The following is a 24,494-nucleotide window of genomic DNA, read 5'->3' as shown; positions in this document are numbered from 1 at the left end:
CTGTGTTTGTGTTTTTGTTCTGTTTTTTTTTTTCGTTCCTTTAGAGCTTTCATGGTTCCCCTTGGCAGCCTCCTCGTATTCTCCTGCGAAACATCCCAGCTATCTGGTAAAAAGCACCACGTTTCAAATATGTCCCCCGCTGTGTTGTAGGAGTTTCTGAATAGGGAATTGAATCCTAGTACTGATTGTCTCCCTACGCCTTATCCTGTTTGTGGGCGTCATCCGCTTCATCGGGCAATGGGGACATAGGGAGGTTGTCGTTCACAGCTAGGTCAAGCGAAGCCTCATCAATCTCATCGGCCTTGTCGACTTCCTCCTCGGACTGCTCAGTCTTGAAGTTGAATGTATCAGCGGTAGCGGCAGGTTCAGCGAAACGTCCAGTGACAGGTTCAATGGCGGACTCGGCGGCAGATCCAGCGATGGGGCCAATGGCGAGTTCATCGACAGCCTCCGTGACAGCGGTCTCGTGGCTGCTATCGTTAGCGAGGTTTTCAGCGTACTCCGTAGTGGTAGGATCGAACTCGAGCTTGATCGGGACCTGGTCTTCATCTTCCTCAGACTTGATAGAAGTCTTGCCACCCTTGAGGGTCTTGATTGGCTTGGTTCCCTTGGGGGTCTTCGGGGTCTTAGCGGCCTTGGGAGACTTGGGAGTGCGAGGGGCCTTGGCCTTGGCGTTGGACTTTCCTCGCTTGGAGGGAGTATCGTCGGGCGACATGTCAGCCTGGGCACCATTACCACTGGCGTCAGCATTGTTATCGCCGTACAGTTTGTCTAGCTTTCGTTTGGCATTGCGGAAGAGCGTCTGAGCAGAAGACGATTTGATGCCAGCGTTCAAAGCAAGCCTGTCATAGTCGATCTTTGTGGTCCCTTCTGTTAGCAACTAGCAACTACATCACAATGGGGAAACTTGGGACCAAATGAGATACCTTGTCATTCTTCAGACAGACGTTGGCTAGCACGAGTAGCTTGGTTTCAGTAGCGGAAATGCCAGGGAAGAGGCTTGTCTTAGGAGCAGCAGGAGAAGCCATTTCAAATCAGCTGTGAGACTGTATGAAGTTCTGGTAGTTACTGTCGAGTGTCAAAGTGGATTGAAGTTGAAATCACGAATGTATGATGAAAGAAGGAAGTTGTACGCTGGGTGAAGATGAAAGAAAAAGGGCAAACGGCAGTGATTTAAAGAAGAACTAAGGTTGTGTTGATGTGAACTGGGCTTGATAATGTGCGTCGAGCAGAAGATTGTCAACTCAAGATTTTCAACTCAGTGGATGATAAAGAGGAACTGGGCTTGTCAACGAGTGTAGGGTAAAATATCATCGACGCTAGGTTATTATAGCAAATGAATGTTGCTGTGACCTACTTTTATCAAAAGTGAAGATAGATGAAGAAAGAAAACTTCAATCGAGTTGGAAACAACGTTAACTATGTTCAAATTTCTAATCACGAGGATTTTCAAGGGACAATTTGGTTTCTTGAAGGGACTGCGGTTCGGACCTGCTTCAGATAGGTGAGACTTTAGGCATGCCGAGGCCATTTGGATAGGATTGATATTCCTCTGAAGCATGGGGAAATGACTGGTCATTCAATGAATTCTTTACGGTAACACGCCTCAGGCAAGCTATTTCTGACTAGGATGTGATATGGTTACTACGCGAGAAAGATCCAAGAGCCTAGCGTAAACGGATCTCCTAAGACCCCTGGAACAACCCATCATCAATAAAGAGCCGCCCAAGTCTTCGATTAGAGTGACTGAGGCTAGGCTCCATCGATCAATCCCGGAGAAAAACGGGCGTCAGACCATCATTGGAACCAGTTATCAAGTCATGGATATCGATGCGATTGATGAGGTTGCGACTTGGCCTTTTGGATTTGCTGGTAAATTCCGTTCCATAAGTCCGGGAAGAAAGCTGATGTCTGTCTACCCGGCTTGCTGTGGGATCCGGTATAAAACTGGGTTGGGGCTCTACCCTGCCACCATCTTTGTGGGGACGGTTTCAAATTTTGGAATGTGACGGGCCGCAATGTGTCTTTGAGCGGAACAAGATCTCCTAAGCGAGCAGTTGTTTGCCGGGGAATGGTATTGAATCGCATGCTGGTGAGATACAGCACCGCCGTTGGAGGCAGATCTTTTGCGTACTGGACGGCGGCTTCCCGCGACTTCCTCGCAAAAGCGGGCAGCGCCAGATGGATAAAGTTCACGTACGGTGCAGCCGTATAGGAGACAAATAGCATCGGGAGAGCGCCAGCAACAATTACTAGGGTATTATCAGCATAGACGATCGGGTGGTATAATGTCCAAGTTGGCTTACCCGCAGGTGTGCTGTACCAGGGGTAATCATTGGCCACAGAGCATGCCGGTGCAACGATAAGACATGCTGCACCGAATAGAAGCACTGTGGTGATTCGCAGCGTCCCCAAAAAGACAGCTCTGCCAGTCCCTCCATAATAGACCAAGATTCGTTCAGGTGGCCCTGCAGACTATCTCAGTATACCCCCTTAATGATCGACAGAAAAGGTGACACTACCTGTCCTGGTGGTTGTCTTTGGCGGTGTGAGCGTTCTTGTAACCGGTGAACGCGTAGCTGGGAGGGTCTCTTTCGATCTGGGTAATGGGGAAAGATGCTTCTGCGACGGGCGAGGGATCTGCGACTTGAACCGGACCCAGACGCTCCTCCGAAGATTGCGCTGGGCACACTCTGGTAGCGTTGTGCGCAATTGAGGGTGAAGTAGAACTTGTAGTCGCATTGTGCCTGTGTAATTCAGTTGACCTGGAATTCGGATGTTGATTGATTCCCCAATGAATCGGCACCGCGACGCCGAGTGCTCGGCAAAAAGGTGACCGCCTTGGCTTCCGCTCTGTTCGGATTACCGTATGAGCTGACCCCTGCCATTCTCCTTTGATCTCATACCCTGAAATACCGTTGATTGCCTGGCTGGTATAGGCTGGAACTCTATCCGAATATTTCTTTGATGCAGGCCATGAGCAGCTAGCGCCAGCTTTCCTGCAACGCCATGTCTCCGGCTTATCGTATGCCACCTGGCATTGTGGTACTTTGGCTAGGCCTCCTCGTAATGCTTCTAGCATGTGTAGAGGCATACGAGGAAATATCAGATAGGACGTTAACCGAACTTTTACGGCCCAATAATGACTTTGATATTCACAACGGCGCTCTGTTGTCACCCATACTAAGGACCCGCGTTCCTGGTACACCCGGCTCCACTGCAGTGCTCAATCACTTCGCCGACTTTTTTCGGACCACATTGCCCAAATGGACCATTGAGGTTCAAAACTCTACAGCCAAAACACCACTCTCGAAGGGGAAGGAGGTACCTTTCCGAAACTTCATCGCTACTCGCGATCCTCCATGGGCTTCGGTTGGGGACGTTGGCCGGCTCACTCTTGTCGCCCATTATGACAGCAAGATCGAACCGAAAGGCTTTATCGGTGGAATCGACAGTGCTGCACCATGTGCGATGATTATGCATGCCATGCGCAGTATTGACGCCGCCTTGGAGAAGAAATGGTCCGCATTGCAGGAGCAGGGACTGCACATCTACCTCGAAGAGGAGCGGGGTCTCCAGGTTATCTTCTTGGACGGTGAAGAAGCATTCAAAGATTGGACTGCCACTGATTCTCTCTATGGAGCTCGTGCCCTGGCTACACATTGGGATGACCAAGTCTATCCCGCAATGTCGGAGTTCAGGAGTCCCTTGTCGTCGATATCTCTTTTTGTCCTCTTGGATCTGCTCGGCTCGAAATCGCCTACGATCCAGTCTTACTATGAGACAACCCACTGGGCTTATCAAAGCTTGGGCGCCCTAGAAAAACGGTTCAAGACATTGAAGCAGTTCAAGTCCGCATCTGCTGATCCATGGTTCGTCGATACCGAGAAGGATGGACACAAGCTCACAGCAACGGGTGGCATACAGGATGACCATATTCCTTTCCTAGCAAAGGGGGTAGAGATCCTACATCTCATTGACTTCGCACCTTTCAAGGGATTCCCTTCTGTTTGGCATACAATCGACGATGACGGTGAAAATTTAGATTTGAATACTGTCGAGGACTGGAGTATGCTAGTTACAGCTTTCGTTGCTGAGTGGATGGAGTTGGAAGGATACTTTGGTCATCCATCGGCCCCCAGTCCACGCAATGACAACGAATCTGCCAAGTTGGAAGCGCTTCGCACAGACAGGAAGACTGACTTGTAAGCCATTCTTCCTCTCACTCACTTCTCTATGTTCTTGGCCCCTATCTAGCCTTTTTCCCTCCGTTATATACCCAATGCATTTATTCACGGACCAACGCCATATACTTTCAGTTGAAACGACTATATTTATACATACTATGGCATTTGGAATTTGCTAATCAAACCTTGGACACAGTTCCTAATGTATTCGGACCTTTTCTATCCTTAGAATTTCATGCACCAATTTTAACTACGCCTCCCCAAGGTCAAGCCAAAGTTCGACAAAGCGAATGAAGAATTTAATGTCTATAATTTATTGGTCCAAATGCCCTCAAATAAGGTTGCCCAGCATGTAACCACCCATCGTGATCAGTCCCCAAGTTGGTTGCAGGACTGTTCGCAAAATTGCAGGGCCTGGGCAGACCCCTTTCAGTCCCCAGGCTAGTCCAAACGTCGCAGTACCTGCAAAGAACCGCCAATCGATGTCACTCATCGTGGCTGTTGGAAGCTGCCATTTTTCGGAAAGAGTAGGCATCGCAACGGGCTTTCCCTTTTCGACCACTTGGCCAGGTTTCTGAGCCAGGAAAGTGAACAGCGATGGCCCAATGCCAAACAGAATGATCAGTGCCAGCGACGGATCAAATCGGAATGGGTCAGTCACCAGGGCAAAGAACCCGAGTACCTTGGCTGGGTCCGCCATTCCAGAGATTAAGAGACCCAGACCAAACTCCAACCCTGCCACATAGGAATAGACAACCCTAGATTCCTCCGACCGACGAACCTTTTGCGGGACGACGATAAAGTTTGTGATAGCCGCCAATAGCGCAGCAGCAGACATGAAGCTCAACTCCGATCCAGATGGATACACTGGTGTATAGCACGGTATCGAACCGCAAGACGGAATATCGGATCCGCCCTCGACAAATTTCGCCGTGAGCAATGCAGTTGTGAAAAAGATGGCGGTTGCGATTAACGAGCGCGGCGAGAGACGTGAAATGCCACACAGCATGTGTCCGGAGGTACAGCCTCGACCGTTCTGTTTCACTTGGTCAACGTGTTCTTCGTTCTCTGGTTATATCCGATGCTCCTCACCTTTGTCCCCCATCCCGATAGGAAGCCCACTCCCAAAGTTGCTGCAGCAGAAGCCCAGGAATGTGGTGGTGCGGGATACTCCGGGATCAGTGATGGTGCCAACAAATACACCGGCACAATGCTGGTCAGGATACCCGCGATGATGGGCACATTGTCACGATTCGGGTTGAAGACACACCCAGATAAAAGAGAGGATATGCCGAAGACGGCGCCGTTGTGTATGAGCAGGCCGGATGAGCCGTGGAATAATAGTAGTGCACCCGATATGGTATGAATGGGGGTGAACATGATGTTGATGCTCTGTTGATTCGTCTTTGTTATCAAAATTTTCTTTCTGATGTCATTGCGGGAGGTTCAGTCCGTGGTTTGATAGTAGATGTTGTAGATATTTCTGACGACTGGGGTATAGAACACCCAATTAAGGAATAAAAATTCTATACCTGGGGATTGTCTCGTATTGAATGACCCAAAAGAGCAAATTTACAACGCAATTGAGGCAGTCTAAATTCTTGCAGGATTTCCCGATCGGGGACCATTCACGTCGCCGTTGTCGTCTAAGTGGTCCCCGAGCAAATTATCTCGGCATCTCTTGGTATTTACTCAAGCTTTAATGTGCTTGTTGATTACTACTCTAGTCGAACATTTACTTTCAAAATCGTCGTCTCATGCGCTTTCTTGCACTGATTCGCCGCGTTGCACTAGTCCCTGCACGCAGGAGCATGACAAGACAACCCGAGTAATTATGTTTAGATGAGGACTCTTGAAGAGCCGGAAGACACCCTGGATATTCGTGACGAAGGTGACAGTCGCAAGATATTGAACAACTGTGACACCGAGAAAATGAGACGTCGGAGTGAGCCGAAGAACTTGCCAGGGCTCTTCGTCTTGTGAAGTAGTCGCAATCCAGCCCGTTCTATACATTTCAGTGGTCATCACGGATCTCTGCATGCATAGTTTTTTTTTTTCAGCTACTGTCTACTTAAGAATCTTGGGAGTTATCTTCAATTTTTATTCTCACCCAGAATGGGGAATACATCCAGCGTCGCCGGCCGTGAGTGCTTCATGGCCGCCGTGGGAGGGAACCCTGCCATGGCTACTTTTCGGGGAGATCTGTTATATGAATTCCGGGCCTTACCGTCCTATAACCTAGCTATTCCTGTTCACCCCGCGGTGATCACCTTTCCGAATACTACGAACCAGGTCGCTGAAATTGTGCGTTGTGCTGTTGAGAGAAACTACCGGGTACAAGCTTACAGTGGAGGTCACAGCTATGGTAACTATGGTATGAAAATACTCTCTGGGTCTAAATTCTACCGTTACTAAACAAGTATGCTATGGTAGGCCTGGGAGGAGCTGATGGCCATGTCGTCGTCGACCTAAAAAGTTTCCAGAACTTCTCAATGGATCCGGACACTCATGTTGCCACAATTGGACCAGGTACAAACTTGGGTGATCTTCAAGATCGTCTTCTACATGCAGGTGGTAGAGCCATGTCACATGGATCCTGTCCACAAGTTGGTGTCGGTGGGCATTTCACTATTGGTGGTCTGGGTCTTATGTCACGACAATGGGGAACTGCGCTGGATCATGTGCTGGAGGCTGAAGTGGTCCTGGCCAACTCCAGTGTTGTGACAGCGTCCGACACCCAGAACCAGGATATTTTCTGGGCTATAAAGGGTGCGGCTGCCAGCTTTGGCATTGTCACTGAGTTCAAAGTTCGCACACAGGAACTTCCAAAGGGCGCTACGCAATACACATATACATTCAGTCAAGGAGATGTACTTGACAAGGTCAAACTCTTCCAAGCTTGGCAGTCGATTATCGCAAAGACTAATATTACGCGGAATTATTCCACCGAGCTCACAATCTTCCAGAACGGTATTGTGATCACGGGCAGCTTCTTCGGAACCACAGAAGAGTTTGAGGAGTTTGAGCAGGAAAACAGTCTCCCATTCCGAAACAAGGGCAATGTGGCATACATCACGAACTGGCTCGCCTTGGTAGCCCATGCAGCGGAGAATTATCTGGTGTCGATCGGCGGAGCCTTACTCACTTCGTTCTACTCCAAGTCAGTATCGTTTACAACCGACGAACTATTCACCGAGCGCGGGCTTGTCGCCTTGTTTACATACCTCGACACCGCACCGAAGGGCAGTGAGAATTGGTGGGTTATTTTCGACCTCGAAGGTGGCGCAACGAACGATGTTCCCATGAATGCCACGGCCTATGTTCACCGTGATGCTGTCATGTGGATGCAATCCTATGCTGTGGTCGGCTTTGAGCCTCCTGCGTTCATTGCTAGAAGGTTCCTTGATCGCTTGCATCAAGTTGTGATAGAAAATCGACCACCCGGTCCTCTGCGTTCCTATCCGGGGTATGTTGATCCCTATCTAGCAAATGGTCAGATGGCATACTGGGGATCGAATCTTGAACGGCTTCAGAGTATCAAAAGTCTTGTTGATCCAGATGATGTCTTCCACAACCCGCAGAGTGTGGCTGTTGTTCCATAACGCATGATCAATTCTTGCAATTAGAGTTGCTTGGAGCGAAATTCGGTGCCAGCTTCACTTGTTTTAGTGACACAAGAGTAGGCACTGAAATGCGGCTATGTTAATACTGGTCCTGGTCTTGGGATATTTCACATCAGTCTTTGGTCTCGAATTGAATCAATGTTTTGGTTGGGATAATTTTAACGAAATAGTTGCACAGGTATTAAATCTTGTCGTACTCGAAACTTCGACACAAATACCTGACATCAATCCTTTCCAGCACTATAACTACTAAAATGGGGCTTATGAGAGCGGCAAAGTTGGTTAAATTTCTAAGCGATACTTTATTCAGCAATAACTAAGATCAGAAGAGTTCGGAAGGCTACCGCTATAAGCTACATAGTAACCCTTTTAACTAGACAGCGATAGAATAGAAGACCGTTGTTATGTTAAATACCAAAGTAGAGCCTTCTTACTCTAGTTGAGGTAGTAACAGTAACGCCGAGTACAATTTTCGTTAGGCTTCTTATTAGATTATCCACTCTGTTTAAAATATACTACATGTAAACTCTCAATCCTTACCGGTGAATAAAACCATTCTTAGATACGGAGATCAAGGAAGATAGCTGCAGAGAGTAGGCATCCATTTCCAAATTTTCCGGTGCTACTAGTTCCTACTGAGATAGAATGCTAGTATCTGTATGTTCTCGAACTGAGACAGTATTTCCATTCATGATTGCTAAAGCACATGGCAAAATCTCTGTTGAAGTCGATTTGAAGGCTATTGTTTCCGTTGATGTACGATGTGCATGCATATATGAAACTACATGGACCACCCAAAACCGTTGTGGACAATTTGCGAGCAGAAAAGCAGAGATCGATGCGAAATATGCTTGCATTTATACTAGCCAGGCTCTCTGTTCTGGATAGTGTTGAGTTTTTTTGCTTGTATTATCAAAATTTCAGCTGAAGGGACAGCAGGGTATGCGATCTAATAGCCACCGTCAAGTACCTCGCACTAGATCATCAGTTCCCGTCAACTGCAATCTCGCATCATATGATATAGCTTGATATCTATCATTGTCGTTCCTTGAAGTAAACCTTGATACTTTGAAAGTCAAGCAGTTTGTTACTAAGCCATCTGCAACCCTCGGGGCTCCGCAACATCTGTTCTACTTTCCATCCATGAAAGTCATGCAACACATGAATCCAATTGTGCCAATTACGCACATTACGGCTGTAACTCTCGCGTGACACTCATTGGAACACAGCATCGCCCAGGTGCTCCAATCATGAAACGCGCCTGCAGCCCAGAAACCAACCCAAACGATGAGCCGAGAAAAAGAATTCCGCTGAATGAACCGCGCCCAGTTCTCTTAAGCCTAAATGTACCTATCTCTCCGCCGCGAAGAAGATCATCCATCAAACGGGATAAGGATGGAGATGGAGACGCTACTATGCTGAACATACCACGACTAATCACTTCATCCAGCCTCACTGCCATTGAAGCAGGCCAGGTTGAAGTGACCAACCATCTGAGCACAATTTCCGCAAATCTCAAAGAATGCATTCGCCCATCTCCCAAACAGCCATTGCCGCGGCTGCCCATCAAAGAATGGATGGAGCTGTACAGACGCAACGAGCATTCAGAAGGACGTCATTTCGTCATCCATCAACATGACCATCCCATCGCAGGGCTTCATTATGATCTCCGCCTCCAATTTTCAGAGACCAGCTCTGTCAGTTGGTCGGTTATGTATGGGATGCCTGGCGATCCGAAAAGCCAGCGGTTAAACCGGAATGCAACCGAAACTCGGATCCATTGTTTATGGGTGGGTTTGTGATCTGGCATGAGACAGTGTTGTAGCAATGACTTACCACTTCACAGAACCATCTGATTGAGACTGCTTCGCACAAAACTGGGAACGTGATTATCTGGGATACTGGAGAATATGAAATTCTACCTCATCAAATTGACCCTTCCGGTCCTGAGACCGACGATTCGCGATCAGAGATCTCTGAAGATAGTCCTGTTTCCCAGGAAGAACGGATCTCAGATAGTGCGAAGTTGCGAGAGGCCTTTCAGAATGTAGGGACCTGGACAATATGAAGAGATAGGATTCGGTTCTCTAACGCTGAGACACTAAGCGCAAAATCCGACTTCGACTGCACGGAACGCTTTTACCCAATGGCTATACTGTAATTCTGCGGATGAATAAAACAACTGATTTTGCAAGGCTGATCCGCGAAGGTCCCAAACGGCGCCGTCGCCACCAATCCGGGCCAAGGGTGCCACCACCGTCATCTCCCTCGGACTCCGGATCTTCGCCGCCAATTAGTAACCAAAATTTGACAGTGGGCCCAACAATGCACCGATCTCAATCCGAATCCCAAACTAGCCCAGCTAGGGCTGCACATGCAGACAATACCTACACCGCCGACATCGAAATACAAAGGAACAACGCTTACCCAGGGTCCAGTAATACAATCGGTTCGATCCATCAACGGCGATGGTACCTCAGTTTAGACCGGGAATCCTCGGGATTTGAGCGGACGAACAAGCCAAGGGGTTTGAAAGAAATAGGCCAAAAAACGTGGACTCCCAAATCCGTCGGACAAGGATTCGAGCCGTTTTATGTGCACGGACCAGTTTATGAGTGGAGCATTGTTACCGCGCGACTGGGGCGCGATGTCTTGGACGATGAGGCCGTGGAAGATTTTGTGCCGAGACGCGGGTGGAGGCCGGTCCTGCATTAGGGAGCATTAGGGAGCATTAGGGAGCATCAGGTGGACATCAGATGGATACAAGCTATACAAGTGGGAACGTGCTATGGATTCTTGGATTTGGAGAGTTCAATGTTTGCAATTGGCCCAAGGGCATCGTGCTGACAAGCTCGCCTGGCACATGTGGAAGTCGCACTACCTCGAATCTCGGAGGTCGAAATTACCACCAACAGATTGTAGTTCCATGACTGAACACGAGATTCGTACAAGATAGTGCATATGACTCAACACACTGCCCTGGTGGGAAATTGATCTGACAAGTCAACATAGATTAAGAAAGGGTATTCTGAGGTATCTGAGTCATTGGCGGTCTAAGGTCGGTCTATTCCCCCCTTCGTTCCCCGCTCGATGTGACTACAGCTCGCGCTAACATGCACAAGCGTTTTCGTTGTAGTTGGGGGCTGATAACGCCTTGATATTTCCTTTGGTCTGTCCTTTTTTTTATCTTCTTCCTGTTCTTTTTTTTTTGTTTTTTTTTCGTGTCGGAAAAACATGGCCTACTTGGCGACATCTAGTTATCTAGCCCTGTCGCTAGTTGCCCTGGATAGTATACCTGCTATTCAGAGCATCGCCTACCGTATTTCCCGCAAAGCGCGTGATTATGAGTCCATTGAACTAGCCAAAGATGTTTACCGTGATGAAGATGGAGAGGCGACCGAGGAATCCCTTCGAGCTTTCTCTGATAAATGGCAAAGAATCGCCATCACCCTGTTCTCCATCGCCGGGTTTCTGGTGACTCTCGCATTAGCTGTTCTTGCGACATTGAAGCTCACAATCACGAATTCCACGCCATTGGTCTGGTTGCAGTTCGGAGTATGGGTATGTGGAGACCCCGACCAAGAAAAGCCAATTGATTGGAAAGGCTTAACCGGCTTATTCGTCTTTCTAGATTATGCTCGCTATTCAAGCTGTTGCTTTCTTCACTGAGCCCCGGCCGACAGCCCGATATGTTCTTGGCCATTTCGCTTTCTGGGGAAGTATCGTTGCCATTGTGGTTCCGGGAACTGAACTGGGCATTTTGATATTCTCTCAACTCGGACTTCATCGTGGGCGAATTTGGGTCGGGCTGCAGTTGGCTCAAATCGCGAGTGCTGCCCTTCGAGCCATTTTCTGTGTTCTAATTCCGCGTCGGCCAGATGTTTACTACGAAGATAAGCTGGTTGAGCGGGAATTTTCAGTCTCCCTACTCAGCCGCTTCAGTTTCAGCTGGGCCAATGGGTTGCTAAACTACGCAGTGAAACACAAGGCCATGGACCTCGAAGATATTCCCAAGCTAACGGCATCGAACCGTGCTGACTTTCTACGTGAGAAATTTGAAACCGCCAGACAGAACCGGAAACTGTGGCTAGCGATTGTCTTTGCGCATGTGGGGCCAATGATCGCCCAGATGATACTCAGCCTGGGGATTTGCTTTCTGAGCTTTGGGCCACAAGTCGCCCTGTTTCAAATCTTGAAAACCCTTGAGCTGCGCGGTTCCGCAGAATGGAATATCGGGGCATCATATTTCTGGGTACTAGCCCTAGGTGGGTTGTTGTTCCTTGCCTCGACCGTGGAGGCATGGCTGTTTTGGGTCGTCTACTCTAAACTTGGAGTTCCGATCTACGCAGAGCTGTCAGCAGTTATTTTTGCCAAAGCCATGCGCCGGAAGGATGTGAAGCACACAAAAAAGACCAAGGCGCCAGATGAATCCGATAATTCCAGCAAAGGATCCGCCAAGGCCGACGACGATGACGAGGATGCACTGAAGAAAAGCCGCCAAAGTATTATCAACCATGTCGCCGTGGATGCTCGACGTGTTTCCGACTTTGCCTCTTTCAACTACATTATCCCACAGGCGATCTTCAAAATTGTTATCGGTGCCACTTTCCTGGTCCAAATTCTCGGCTGGCGCAGTGCCTTTGCCGGTCTTTCAGTCTCTCTTCTTGTGACACCATTGAATATTTATGCGGCTAAGAAATATTCGAATGCCCAGGACCGATTGATGAAACTCCGTGACCAGAAGCTGGCGATCGTTACCGAGGTGCTGCAGGGAATCAGGCAGATCAAGTTCTCAGCTTTGGAGGAGCAATGGCAGAATCGCGTCCGGGAGACTCGAGAAACCGAGCTCGGCGCATTGTGGGCTTCCTTCGTAGCTGATATTGGCCTGCTTGCGATCTGGGTTCTGGGGCCAGTCGGTTTATCCGCCGTTTCGTTGACTACATACGCCATTCTGAATGGTTCTTTGTCGCCTTCCGTGGCTTTCACGGCGATGGCAATCTTCAATTCACTCGAAGCGTCCCTTGCTATTATACCAGAGCTCACGTCGATGGGTCTGGAGGCAAAGGTTAGCTCGGACCGTATCGACCAATTTTTGGCCACCTCGGAAAATGTCGTTAATACCGTCCCTGCTGATTATGTTGCTTTCGAAGACGCCTCTGTTGCATGGCCCGCGGAGGAGGAAGATATCGCAGAATCCAAGGATCGTTTCATTCTGCGTGATATGACTTTGAAATTCCCGATGAAGAGTCTCAGCGTGGTATCAGGCAGAACTGGCTCTGGAAAGAGTCTGCTTCTCTCTTCGATCCTGGGTGAATGTGATGTCCTCGCCGGTACGATCAAGGTACCCGTTCCACTTCCCATTACAGACCGATTTGATCACCTCGCCACAAAAGCAAATTGGATTATAGACTCAGCAATTGCCTATGTTGCGCAGATGCCATGGATTGAGAATGCTTCGATTAAAGCGAACGTTCTCTTTGGACTACCGGATGATGTGGAGCGCTACCAAAAGGTCATCTTTGCTTGCGCTCTGGCAAAGGACTTTGAGATGCTTCCAGACGGCGACATGACCGATATTGGTGCAAATGGTGTCAATCTGAGTGGTGGTCAGCGCTGGCGTATCTCCTTCGCCCGCGCATTATACTCTAGGGCTGGCATACTTGTTATGGATGATATATTCAGCGCTCTCGATGCCCACACAGGTCGTCACGTTTTTGAGAACGCTCTCACCGGAGAACTCGGTCAGAACCGAACTCGCATTTTGGTCACTCACCATGTTGCACTGTGCCTTCCTCGCACCGACTACTCTGTGCTGTTGGAGAATGGTCGTATCAAATATGCCGGCACCATTGATGACCTGAGGGAATCGCATCATCTAGAGGATATCCTTCGCGAGGAACAAGCTGCTGAACAAGCTGATCTTATAGCAGACGGTGCAGACCGTGAATTCCTCAATGATGAGGAGACGACTCTTCAAAGGGTGATCTCGAATACACCCCACCACAAACCGAGCACGGCTGCAAATGGCCAAGTTCCCAACGGAAATGAAATTGCTACGGCACAGACGCCTACACCAAAGAAGTTCGTTGAAGATGAAAAACGAGAAACCGGTTCTGTGCGACTATCAGTTTATCTTGCTTTCTTGAAAAAAGGTGGCTCCGTGTTCTTTTGGTTGGTGACGCTCGCAGTCTATTTGGCGTTTTCTTCCCTCTTGGTTGGAAGGGTAAGTGCACAAAATCCTAAGACAGTCCCTTTGGCTGAAGACTTTATCTAATCTTGGTTTACGACAGTCTTGGTGGATCAATATATGGACACGTTCAACTTCCAATACTCAGGCCCATCCTGAGCAATACAGTATCCTATTGCAGCATGCCATGCAACCAGCTGCGCCAGTCCCACAAGATGACGACCTCTTCATGTACCTCGGAATCTATGTCATCATCTCGGTCACCGCCTGTATAGTTGGCACTCTCCGTTATTACTGCATCCTTTCGGCATCAGTACGTGCCTCGAGGAACCTGTTCAATGGCTTGGTTTATACCATTCTCCGCGCGCCACTCCGGTGGCTGGACACAGTCCCATTGGGGCGTATTCTCAACCGCTTCACAGCCGACTTCCACTCAATCGATTCCCGAATCGGATATGATATCGGATTCTTCGTGAGTAAGATTCTGGATGTGTCCGCAATTATGGTTGCGGGCATGCTTGTCGACTGGACGGTGATCTTGCTTGGCTTAGTCCTGTTGCTGATATGTCTAAATTTGGCCCTATCCTATTTGGCTGGTGCCCGTCAAATCAAACGTCTTGAGAGCACTGCGAAAAGCCCTGTATTTGAGCAGTTCGGGTCTAGTCTCGCTGGCCTGATCACCATTCGTGCCTTCAGCAAACCAGATACCTACGTCGAAATCATGTACGGCAAGATCAATCGCCACGCGCAAGCATGGTGGACCTTGTGGCTGTTTAACCGTTGGCTCTCGTTCCGCATGAGCATCGTCGGCGCTATCTTCTCAACTGTCACTGCTGGGCTCGTGGTCTATCTGCCGGGTATCAGCGCTTCCCTCGCAGGTTTTGCTCTCAGTTTTGCGTTACAGTACAACGCTGCGATCACAATGGCACTGCGGCAATACGCCAACATTGAATTGAACATGAACGCCACCGAGCGTGTCATCGAGTACTCCAGCATTGAAATGGAGAACCAAGGGGGAGTCGATGCACCCGCGGCTTGGCCTGCAGAGGGCCATCTCGAAGTCCACGACCTCGTAGTGGGCTACGCACCGGATCTCCCACCGGTATTGAATGGACTGAGCTTTTCAGTAGAAAAGAACCAACGCGTAGGCGTGGTCGGACGTACAGGAGCAGGCAAGTCCTCTTTGACGCTTGCACTCTTCCGATTCCTGGAAGCACGCTCTGGTCAGATAATCATCGACGGACTCGATATCTCCAAGATCAAACTGCACGACCTCCGCAGCCGACTTGCAATTATCCCGCAAGACCCAGTGCTATTCTCCGGCACGGTGCGGTCGAATCTAGATCCGTTCGACGAATACAGCGATAACGAGCTCTACGATGCGCTAGCACGTGTGCACCTCATCTCTGAGGCCGATGAAGATGAGCTGACCCTCACATCGCGCACTGCCACGCCCCGCCAGCCCAGCGAAACCGGTGCCACGACACCGACGGCACAGAAGAACAACTCCAATGCTTTCACATCTCTTTCTGCGACTATCTCGGAGGGAGGCCTCAACCTTTCCCAGGGTCAGCGCCAGCTCCTCTGCCTCGCCCGTGCCATCGTCGCGCGGCCCAAGATTATGGTCCTGGATGAGGCGACTTCTGCTGTTGACATGGAGACCGACGCGTTGATCCAGACGTCTATCCGGGCGGAATTTGGCCGCAATGCTACCACCCTGTTGGTTATTGCGCACCGCCTTAGCACCATTGCGGACTTTGATCGCATTCTTGTCATGGATGCTGGAAAGGCAGCTGAGTTTGGCAGACCTAAGGATCTGATGGGCATTGAGGGCGGTGTTTTCAAGAACCTTGTTGAGAATAGTGGGGAGAAGGAAGTGTTGGAAAAGATGATCTTCGCGTAAAAAAAAGATTTCAGAAAGACGACGGATGGGATTATGTGACTATGTTTATTTTGAATTGCTTTGTATAGAATCTTGATGGGTAAAATCAGCTTATATATCAAAATGCTTCGATGCGATTCGAAATTAAAAGTTGCATGAAAAGCCAGCTAGGTACCTAGAAATATACATTTCAGGTCAACACGCTATTTAAGGCGGCGCTTTAAGATGCAGCAGTGGTTATACTTACGTCATGAGAGAGTTATGATTGTTGTACGATGTTGTCATGTATATCGTTAATGGAGATTGAAACCGAATCCTTGATGTATGGCAAAATATCGGCTGTATTATTATTAAGAGGTTTATAGCGAACCAAAGTGTCTCAGGCAACTGTGCCTCTGCCATAATCCAAATGCAAAGAGCGCAGACGTATCAACAATTCCAACGGCCAAAAAATAGCTAACTACATACGAGACTAAGAGCCGAAAGAGAGGACCTTAGACATCAAGGAATTGGTTCCAAAACCCGTCCAACATCCACCTCTTCCAGCTTTAGGGGTAACCCTCGAACCATGGCCGAAAGCCAATGGCAACACCTTCAAGCTTTGTGAATGGAATCAGAGATGCCTTCTTCGCGTCCGTCATGTAAACAAGGTTGGTATGCCGAACGCATATATCACATACCCTACCCTCGATTCGTACAGCCCTTAAGCTCTCCGAAGAGAGAGAGCCGCACGGCTCAGAGGGAAGAGATCGTCTCATATATAACACACTAGGCTTTCATCATTCTGGGAAACAGTCAGCATAATGATCAAAAATAGTAGTTCCATTGGAAGGTCAGGGAACAGTATTACTTACAAGTATAAAACTTGGAAGGATGAAGAAGAAAAAAAAACGGACAAGCGAAAATCCCGCGCGTTTTATTCCTGCGGGCGCTAGTCCGCTTCTAGGGCGGGGTGGCTTTCTGCCGGTTTTAATGATCAAGTTGTCCGAGCATCACTCGCTTTCTTCCGGCTTCGCTGCAATTGTATTCTCGACAATTGAAATATGCCAATTGCTGCCGTGCAGCTCCGCTCTTTGCGGCTGAGATCCAGTTACGTTGAGATCTCCAATCTTCTGCGCGGTCGATCCACTTCGCCGAGAGGATGTTATAGCCCCGTTCGGACTCCGCGGCAGTTTCACGCTCGGACTTGTCTGCAACATGACGAGCCTCCTCAACAGCTTCCTGCTTTTCTGGAGGCTTACAAGAGAGCTGGTATGTTGATCACTTCTGCCGAAAACCTTTGTCCCCCCATACTCTCAATTAGGGCCTTGACTGACAGACAATGCCCTACAGTTGACTTCCCTGCTGCCACCCACGACTTCGAAACGTTCTTCGCACAGGCTGAGCCGAATACGGAAGTAGTACTACATGGATACCTCGGAGCCCGCGCAGATCTGTCAAAAAAACTATCCTTCGTGCGCCTATCTGATCCCACCCTGCAACACAGCCTGCAAGTTGTGGCATTTGCGAAGAACGATGCTTTCGAGCAACTAAAGACTGTGAATGTGAACAGCCCGGTGGCTGTCCGCGGGACAATTCAAAAGAAAAAGACCAAGCCATCAGAAGCGGATAACACTACAGCTCAAGACCAATGGGAGCTCGCATTAGAAGAAATCCACCCCCTCAACGACTTCCCCAAGGAGATTATAATGACGCCTGAAACGGTGTTTCCACCAGAGCAACGATACCTTCAACTCCGCTCAGACGCAGAGCTGCGCGAGGCGCTGCGCTTCCGTGCCCGCGCGCACAATATTTGCAAGAAAGAGCTGGAGCAGTGTCGGCCGCCGTTTGTGGAGATTGAGACCCCGCTGTTGTTCAAATCTACCCCGGAAGGCGCACGAGAGTTCATTGTGCCTACACGGAGAGAGGGACTTGCCTATGCTTTGCCGCAGAGTCCGCAGCAATACAAGCAGATTCTCATGGCTAGTGGCTTGCCGAGGTATTATCAGTTTGCGCGCTGCTTCCGGGATGAGGATTTGCGCGCAGATCGTCAGCCGGAGTTTACTCAGGTATGGATTTCTAATACTCTGTTGGGTGATTGGTGATGTATGCTAATTGAAGAACTACAGCTCGACATGGAGATGTCTTTCGCGACAGGCGACGATGTTATGCGCACCGTGGAAGGTGTTATTCGCCGACTTTGGTCGTCATTGATGAAAGACCCGGCCCCCGAGGGCCCATTCCGCAAAGTGCCCTACCAGCAAGTCATGGCCAAGTACGGCTCTGACAAGCCGGACACGAGATATGGGATGGAAATCATTCGACTTGACCACGCTCTTCCCGTGGATCTGGTTGGCAAGCTTTCTGACCTACCTAATCCCATCGTGGAGGCATTCAAGCTTGAAGGAAACAACAACGATCCCGCTGAAACTCACAAGTTCATTACCGAGTTCCTCGATTCCCCTGCCGGTGCGCCGTTCAACAATAACCCAGACGGCGGCCCAGGTGTCTTCATCTACAATGGCAAGCAGCCGTTGTGTGGACTACAGCCCTTCGGCTTCGAAGCCGCCGAGCAAGTTGAGGAACTGCTGGACCCTGACCATGGTGATCTGATCGTCCTGCAAGCACGCCCCCGTGCTCCTTTCTCAGGGGGTTCAACCCCCGTTGGCGATCTACGCCGTGCACTGCACGCTGCCTCCGTCTCGACCGGCTTCAAGCCCGCCCCGACCGGATTCGACTTCCTCTGGGTCGTCGACTTCCCCCTCTTCTCCCCCCTCTCAGACTCGGAGCCCGGTCAGGGCGGCGCAGCAGGATTCTGCTCCACCCATCACCCCTTCACCGCGCCCAAGACCCCCGCCGACGTCGACCTCCTCCTCACAGACCCTACCCAGGCGGTAGCTGACCACTACGACCTCGTCGTGAATGGAGTTGAGCTGGGCGGTGGGAGTCGTCGTATCCACGACGCAGCTGTGCAGGAATTCATCTTCCGTGATATCCTGAAAATGCCAGCTGAGCGGTTGACCGACTTCTCTCATCTCCTCGATGCCCTCCGCTCTGGGTGTCCGCCCCACGCGGGTCTTGCGCTGGGCTTTGACAGGCTGGTCGCTGTTATGCTTGGCAAGGAATCCGTGCGTGATGTCATCGCATTCCCGAAGACGGGGAAGGGGGGCGATGATGCCATGGTTGGAACCCCGAGTCCCATGACCGAGGAGGCATTGAAGACGTATCACCTCATGTTGAGGAAGTAGATGTTGGATGGCGCCACTGGCGATTGTATATCACATTTTCCCTGTGGATGATCTATTTTGCACTATTCCGATGTACTATACCCGGGTTTCAGAGGCATCAGTCTCGGAAATTCTGTAACATAATTCCCGTCTCGGCTCTGGATCAAACTGCGTGCATCATACTACGTACTTTGTACGGGGTTTCCCTACCAGGGGGTTGCGCCCGACCTCCCAGTTGGAGTACAATGACACACTTGAAGGCTACGGAGTACACCTGATACAATCCCCGAGAATCGTATTCTCCACAACTGAGCCTTTTTTTTTTCGGGGCATGTCTCATACGACTCATGATCGAACGGCTAGACTTCCCGAATTGATTTGCGAATGGACTCATTTTTGAAATGTCCCCATCGAGACCTTGCAAGTTGCCGGCTTCATTTAGCTTAAACTCTAAAACCCTGTGTTTCAGGACTTTGGTGCTTGATCTGTCACATCGTCGCAGGTATTACATGGATATACGAAGTAAATAGAGACCTTAGTTCAAGATGCATCAACGATGAGGATCGTGTAAACTAGGGCTACGGAATACCTCTTCAAGAGATATATGGGGAATTCTAAGATGGTCTCCGTGTTGAGATCGGAGCACAGAAGACGGGGGGGGGGGGGGGGGGGGGGGGGGGGGCGTCCGGAATCCATCGAAGATCCTTTGTAGGGCTAGTCCTTCCTCCGTGTGTTCTCCAACTACCGAACTAAAATTGACTAACCTCCCCCACAGCAGGGGTTCCAAGGGGAAACTGGGTTCCCGTTTCACCGAACTATTAGTTTCAGACGTGCTCCAAGTATGCGATGCCTCCGAGGTTAGTCCGAATCCAAGTGTTGAACAAGTACAATATAAACGAATATAAAAGCACAAGAAGGAAGCATCCCTCTCCAGTAATCCAGTCATTCACTCCAGTCTTTCATTCACTCATCGTACACTGTAGAGCAGGTCTCTCTGATTCATTCCTTCAAATTTTTTTTTTTTTCAAAAATCCCTTTGTTTTCAACATGAAGTCTACCATCATCCTCGCCTTGGCTAGCATTGCCATCGCGGCTCCCACTCGCACCATCGAGAACCGCCAGCTGCCTGGCTTCGGTTCCAGCAGTGGAACCAACAGTGGACTGGATGCCCTGCAGTCTCTTTTCCCAGGACTCTCGGGCTCCGGCCGCTCCAGCGCCTCGGGCACCTCGCCAAGCGGCGGATTGGATGGCCTGAAGAATCTCATCCCAGGCCTGTCGGGCGCTGGTGGTGGCCCCAACATCTTGGCAGGCAATGGACTCGGTGGTCTCCCCGGTATGGGTAAGACCCCCCCTAACTCCCCCAGCATCTGAAACCCCGGTGCTAAAGGTCAATTCCTACATGCAGGCTCTATAACCGAGAACGGCGTGACCCAGAACTCCGGTTGCAAGGAGTACACGTTCATCTTTGCGCGCGGAACTACCGAGCTGGGTAACATGGGCTCGGTCGTTGGACCTCCCCTGGCCCAGCAGTTAAACTCCCTGACCGGTGATAAGGTCACCGTGCAGGGCGTGGACTACCCAGCGGATGTGGCAGTATGAAAACCCTTTTCTTTCCCTTTCTCCAATGGACTGGTTTTTTTTTTTTTTGCGTCCCACTGCCGAAATCAGCAACCCCGGAACTGATCACCAACGCTCGATTCGAACAGGGCAACGCACTGCTGGGTGCATCTGGTGGCCCCGCGATGGCCAAGCTCGTCGGCCAGGCTCTCAGCCAGTGCCCCCAGACCAAGATCTTGCTGGGTGGATACTCCCAGGGTGCGATGGTCGTCCACAATGCTGCCAACAGCCTCGCTGCTGGCCAAGTTACCGCCGCGGTTCTGTTCGGTGACCCATTCAAGGCCCAGAATGTCGGCAAGGTTCCCGCTGACAAGGTCAAGGAGTTCTGTCACCTTGGTGACCCGGTCTGCTTGAACGGAGCAAATGTCATGGCGCATATTACTTATGGCGTTGATACCGAGACGGCTGCGAAGTTTTTGGTTTCAGCTGCTGGCGGTTCCGCTTCTTCGTAGAGTGGCGTTTGATTGGGGTTGTTTGAGGCGGCGATGATGACGTGGAGTGGGTGGTCATGACAGGAGGAAGGTGTTGGGAGAAATGTGAGATAGTTTCGGTTGTATAGCGGGTGATAACGGTGAATGCAACCATCTATTGAGGACTCCGTTTCAATTGGTAGACGTCAAATGTGTAGACGGGCAGCTTTTGTGTCCGAGGGGAGTAGCTTGTATATTATGATATTCAATCAGAGTGCAGAGAAACAAAATAAGAGACAAGAATGAAAAGATGTGTATAGATTCCAAAAAAAGGAGACGGGTGTTATACAAAGTCAGAAGAAACGCCACTCCAAACCGGCTGTATAAGGCAGAAATTCCAAACCCAAAGTGTAATTCGAATAGACAAGGCGAGGCAACTCAGTGAGATGAATGAAATTGGAAGTTATCCAGCAAGAGATACTTGTGGCTCAAAGCTCAGGCAGTGGACAAAGTACTTGTCTGGGTTGATGGCGCACGGGATGATGCAGAATCTTGGAGCATAGCCTTTTCGCCTTCCAAGTCTTCTCCGTCCTCGTAGTACATATACTCCTCATCCTCGTCGTCGGCTTGCCCGAAAATGTTCCGCCAAACACCATCCCAAAGACCCTTCTTGGTCACCAGGCCGCCAACCAGGAGAATAGGCAGTTGCCAAATACTGGCCCAGAAGAGGCCACGTGCAGTGCCGTTCGCACCCTGATGCTGATAGAAGCGGTACGCCTCGCGGACAAGCCAGCCATTGGCGAAAGTGCTACCGACAAGGAAACCATGTCCGACGACATTGACCCACCAGAGACCAATGGAGATGGGGAACATCAGAATAGAGTATCGCAGAGCAACGCGAGCATTGCGAGCTGGATTCACCCAGCACAGCATCCTGTAGCCGGCTGCTTTGTACTCATCGCGGATCAGGTGGGACAGGGCGTTGAAGTGGGGGAATTGCCAGGCAAACAAGATTGCACCTAGCAGCCATCCTCCAATGCTCTCTTCGCTGAAGAGCATGTCGCGCCATGTGTCATGGCCGATCGTCGCCGTCTGGCCTGCTGCGGCGATCCATCCCATGAGCGGTGGGATACCACCAACCACAGCGCCGACCCAGGTGTTGATTACGTGAATTCGCTTCAAGGGCGTGTATACAAAAGCATATAGGAAGATGTTGCTGGCAGATAGAGCGGTTGTTGTCGGGTTAGTTCCGATATAAAGGAGCGAGAGGCCCGTGACGGCAGTGCCAAGTGCGAAGAGCAGAGCTCCCCGGCGTGAAATAAGTCCGCGAACGATGGGGCGGTTACGCGTCCGGGACATGAGTGCGTCGTATTTCGGTTCGAACATCATGTTCAGTGTATTGGCGCTACAGCAAGACAGGAAAGTGCCCACCGTCAGGTAAATAAAGGTCAGGGTCGAGGTCGAAAGTGTGGGGAGTGGGGTCATGGCCGGGTCGAGGGCGAGCAGGGACGAGATTGGATACATCCCGTATGCGGAGGTGGTGGTAAGTACAATCAAGAAGGACAGCCGCGGTTTCGTCAGGGCGAGATATGCAGCCAACTTGCGGCGGATGGAGGTAGTGGGGAGTTTGGATGAGAAGTTCGACAGTTGCGCCGAGGCATCCAGCGGGAGGCTTTGTTCTGGTTGTCTGGTTGAATTGCTTTCTTCCTTCAAGCGCTTTCGCCGCCGATGTGGTAGTTCCTCTGGCGCTGCTTCTGTCGCAATCGCAGCGGACGACGCTGTTGCAGCCGAATTGACCTGACTGACATACGGATCGCTGGGAGACGAAGAAGTGCTTGGTTTGCTTTTCGCATTGGATGACGCAAGTGAAGACAGCAAACCGCCTTTGTTATTCGACCCGTCGTAAAGTCGGTTGGCCGAGAAATATGATTTGTGGAATACTGAAGGGGACTGGTCACCCGCAATCCCGGTCCGCCGTTTCGACGATGATAGGAACCCCCGAATGGCCTCGGGGCGCGCAGAACGAGGCCCGAAGAGGCATTGTGAGCACACAAGCGCCTCTCGAGGCCTCCGTAGAATGGATGGCCGCAGAGGGATCATGGCGGGTCGGTCATGCAGAAGGAAGAAAAGTGGACGAGAGAAGTTGAATTTCCCCGGTGGTGCACGGGCCACATCCGTTCATCTCGGAATGTCAACAATTCGTTCTTGAAGATGTCGCCTGACCTAACACCGACTACTCTTTTCCGGGGATTTTTCGCACTCACAATGGACATTCTTCAGAACTCCGTGATCAACCCTCTTCAGCCTTACTTGGCACCTATTGTTTCGGCCATCCCCGAGCCAGTGCACGATGCCGTTGTGTCCTTAATTGGAAAGTCTTGCCACGGTGCACTGCTGGTCGACCTTAACATCACCAAGGACCCTGCCTGCACATCACTCGCCATCTCCAAGGCCCTCGGTATTGCCATTGTCGGTGCCAGTGCAGTTGTTAAAATCCCGCAGATTCTGAAGCTGATCAACTCCCGCTCCTCTGCCGGTGTCTCATTCGTCTCTTACGCCCTCGAAACTGCCAGCTTGCTCATCACTCTCTCATACGGTGTGCGCAACCAGTTCCCGTTCAGCACCTATGGCGAAACTGCTCTCATCGCCGTCCAGGATATCGCTATAGGTGTCCTGGTCCTGAGCTATGCCGGACGCTCTGCCGCAGCCGCGGCTTTCATCGCCGTCGTAGCTGCCAACGTTTATGCGCTGTTGTTCGACCAGACTCTTGTCGATGCGCAGACCATGGCCTACCTGCAGGCTGGTGCGGGTACTTTGGGCGTTGCTAGCAAGGTGCCTCAGATTTATACCATTTGGCGTGAGGGAGGAACCGGACAGCTTAGCGCATTCACGGTACGATTCTCTTTGCTGCTTAACACCATCTCAGTCCAAATCCTAACTTATCCTTCTACTCAGGTGTTCAACTACCTCATCGGATCTATGTCCCGAATCTTCACGACCCTCCAGGAAGTCGACGACAAGTTCATTCTCTACGGATTCATTGGCGGTTTCTCTCTTAATGTGATCCTCGCAATTCAGATGCTCTGGTACTGGAACGCCCCGGCGCCTAAGCAGAAGGCTACTCCTCGCGCAAAGGCAGTTGAGAAGGCACCCTCAGCCCAGAGCACTGGAGCGTCCCCCAGGCCTAGCGTGAAGACACCTACCACCCGCCGACGAGGTTAGATAGCTCGGCTGTTGCTTCTAATCGTTTTGTTCTGGATTGGTTAAAATCTCAATCTTACCGTCCATCATTGGAATCATGCAATTATAGGAACGAGCTACGAGAAGTTCTATTCATGAAAAGCCGTTGACCAAGTAGAGCCGTAAACACAGACCATATGCC

At 50.3% G+C, this 24,494-nt stretch overlaps 11 protein-coding genes across 11 annotated transcripts; 7 read left to right on the top strand and 4 right to left on the bottom strand.

Moving 5' to 3' along the window:
* Positions 1-193: 193 nt before the first annotated feature.
* On the bottom strand, positions 194-1,028 carry Pdw03_2639 (uncharacterized protein; the record flags this gene model as incomplete). Its single annotated transcript, XM_066100249.1, has 2 exons — positions 194-856; positions 927-1,028. The coding sequence occupies 2 exons, from the start codon at positions 1,026-1,028 to the stop codon at positions 194-196; spliced, it is 765 nt and encodes a 254-aa protein (XP_065955649.1).
* Positions 1,029-1,818: 790 nt separating this feature from the next.
* Pdw03_2638 (60S ribosomal protein L6-1) lies at positions 1,819-2,742 on the bottom strand (the record flags this gene model as incomplete). Its single annotated transcript, XM_066100248.1, has 3 exons — positions 1,819-2,252; positions 2,307-2,468; positions 2,523-2,742. 3 exons carry the CDS (start codon positions 2,740-2,742, stop codon positions 1,819-1,821), a joined length of 816 nt encoding a protein of 271 aa, XP_065955648.1.
* A 267-nt stretch (positions 2,743-3,009) lies between these two features.
* On the top strand, positions 3,010-4,390 carry Pdw03_2637 (Glutaminyl cyclase, putative; the record flags this gene model as incomplete). Its single annotated transcript, XM_014674999.2, has 2 exons — positions 3,010-4,205; positions 4,384-4,390. The coding sequence occupies 2 exons, from the start codon at positions 3,010-3,012 to the stop codon at positions 4,388-4,390; spliced, it is 1,203 nt and encodes a 400-aa protein (XP_014530485.2).
* A 128-nt stretch (positions 4,391-4,518) lies between these two features.
* Positions 4,519-5,567, bottom strand: Pdw03_2636 (YeeE/YedE family integral membrane protein; the record flags this gene model as incomplete). The annotated part of the gene is made up of 2 exons (XM_014675000.1): positions 4,519-5,223; positions 5,280-5,567. The coding sequence occupies 2 exons, from the start codon at positions 5,565-5,567 to the stop codon at positions 4,519-4,521; spliced, it is 993 nt and encodes a 330-aa protein (XP_014530486.1).
* A 735-nt stretch (positions 5,568-6,302) lies between these two features.
* Pdw03_2635 (FAD linked oxidase, N-terminal) lies at positions 6,303-7,789 on the top strand (the record flags this gene model as incomplete). Its single annotated transcript, XM_014675001.2, has 2 exons — positions 6,303-6,561; positions 6,621-7,789. 2 exons carry the CDS (start codon positions 6,303-6,305, stop codon positions 7,787-7,789), a joined length of 1,428 nt encoding a protein of 475 aa, XP_014530487.2.
* A 1,271-nt stretch (positions 7,790-9,060) lies between these two features.
* On the top strand, positions 9,061-10,525 carry Pdw03_2634 (ABC transporter, integral membrane type 1; the record flags this gene model as incomplete). The annotated part of the gene is made up of 3 exons (XM_014675002.2): positions 9,061-9,600; positions 9,657-9,857; positions 9,917-10,525. 3 exons carry the CDS (start codon positions 9,061-9,063, stop codon positions 10,523-10,525), a joined length of 1,350 nt encoding a protein of 449 aa, XP_014530488.2.
* Positions 10,526-11,044: 519 nt separating this feature from the next.
* On the top strand, positions 11,045-15,900 carry Pdw03_2633 (ABC transporter, integral membrane type 1; the record flags this gene model as incomplete). Its single annotated transcript, XM_066100247.1, has 3 exons — positions 11,045-11,371; positions 11,442-14,033; positions 14,101-15,900. The coding sequence occupies 3 exons, from the start codon at positions 11,045-11,047 to the stop codon at positions 15,898-15,900; spliced, it is 4,719 nt and encodes a 1,572-aa protein (XP_065955647.1).
* Positions 15,901-16,922: 1,022 nt separating this feature from the next.
* Positions 16,923-19,106, top strand: Pdw03_2632 (Aspartyl-tRNA synthetase, putative; the record flags this gene model as incomplete). The annotated part of the gene is made up of 3 exons (XM_014675004.1): positions 16,923-17,130; positions 17,212-17,927; positions 17,988-19,106. 3 exons carry the CDS (start codon positions 16,923-16,925, stop codon positions 19,104-19,106), a joined length of 2,043 nt encoding a protein of 680 aa, XP_014530490.1.
* Positions 19,107-20,132: 1,026 nt separating this feature from the next.
* Positions 20,133-21,154, top strand: Pdw03_2631 (Cutinase; the record flags this gene model as incomplete). Its single annotated transcript, XM_014675005.1, has 3 exons — positions 20,133-20,424; positions 20,491-20,678; positions 20,792-21,154. 3 exons carry the CDS (start codon positions 20,133-20,135, stop codon positions 21,152-21,154), a joined length of 843 nt encoding a protein of 280 aa, XP_014530491.1.
* Positions 21,155-21,607: 453 nt separating this feature from the next.
* Pdw03_2630 (Protoheme IX farnesyltransferase, mitochondrial) lies at positions 21,608-23,212 on the bottom strand (the record flags this gene model as incomplete). Its single annotated transcript, XM_014675006.1, has 1 exon — positions 21,608-23,212. One exon carries the CDS (start codon positions 23,210-23,212, stop codon positions 21,608-21,610), a length of 1,605 nt encoding a protein of 534 aa, XP_014530492.1.
* Positions 23,213-23,377: 165 nt separating this feature from the next.
* Pdw03_2629 (Mannose-P-dolichol utilization defect 1 protein) lies at positions 23,378-24,334 on the top strand (the record flags this gene model as incomplete). The annotated part of the gene is made up of 2 exons (XM_014675007.1): positions 23,378-24,004; positions 24,068-24,334. 2 exons carry the CDS (start codon positions 23,378-23,380, stop codon positions 24,332-24,334), a joined length of 894 nt encoding a protein of 297 aa, XP_014530493.1.
* Positions 24,335-24,494: the final 160 nt, after the last annotated feature.

This window comes from Penicillium digitatum, chromosome 1, assembly GCF_016767815.1.
Source record: "Penicillium digitatum chromosome 1, complete sequence".
Classification (NCBI taxonomy): Eukaryota; Fungi; Ascomycota; class Eurotiomycetes; order Eurotiales; family Aspergillaceae; genus Penicillium; species Penicillium digitatum.
This window is presented reverse-complemented; position numbering and strand designations above follow the sequence as displayed.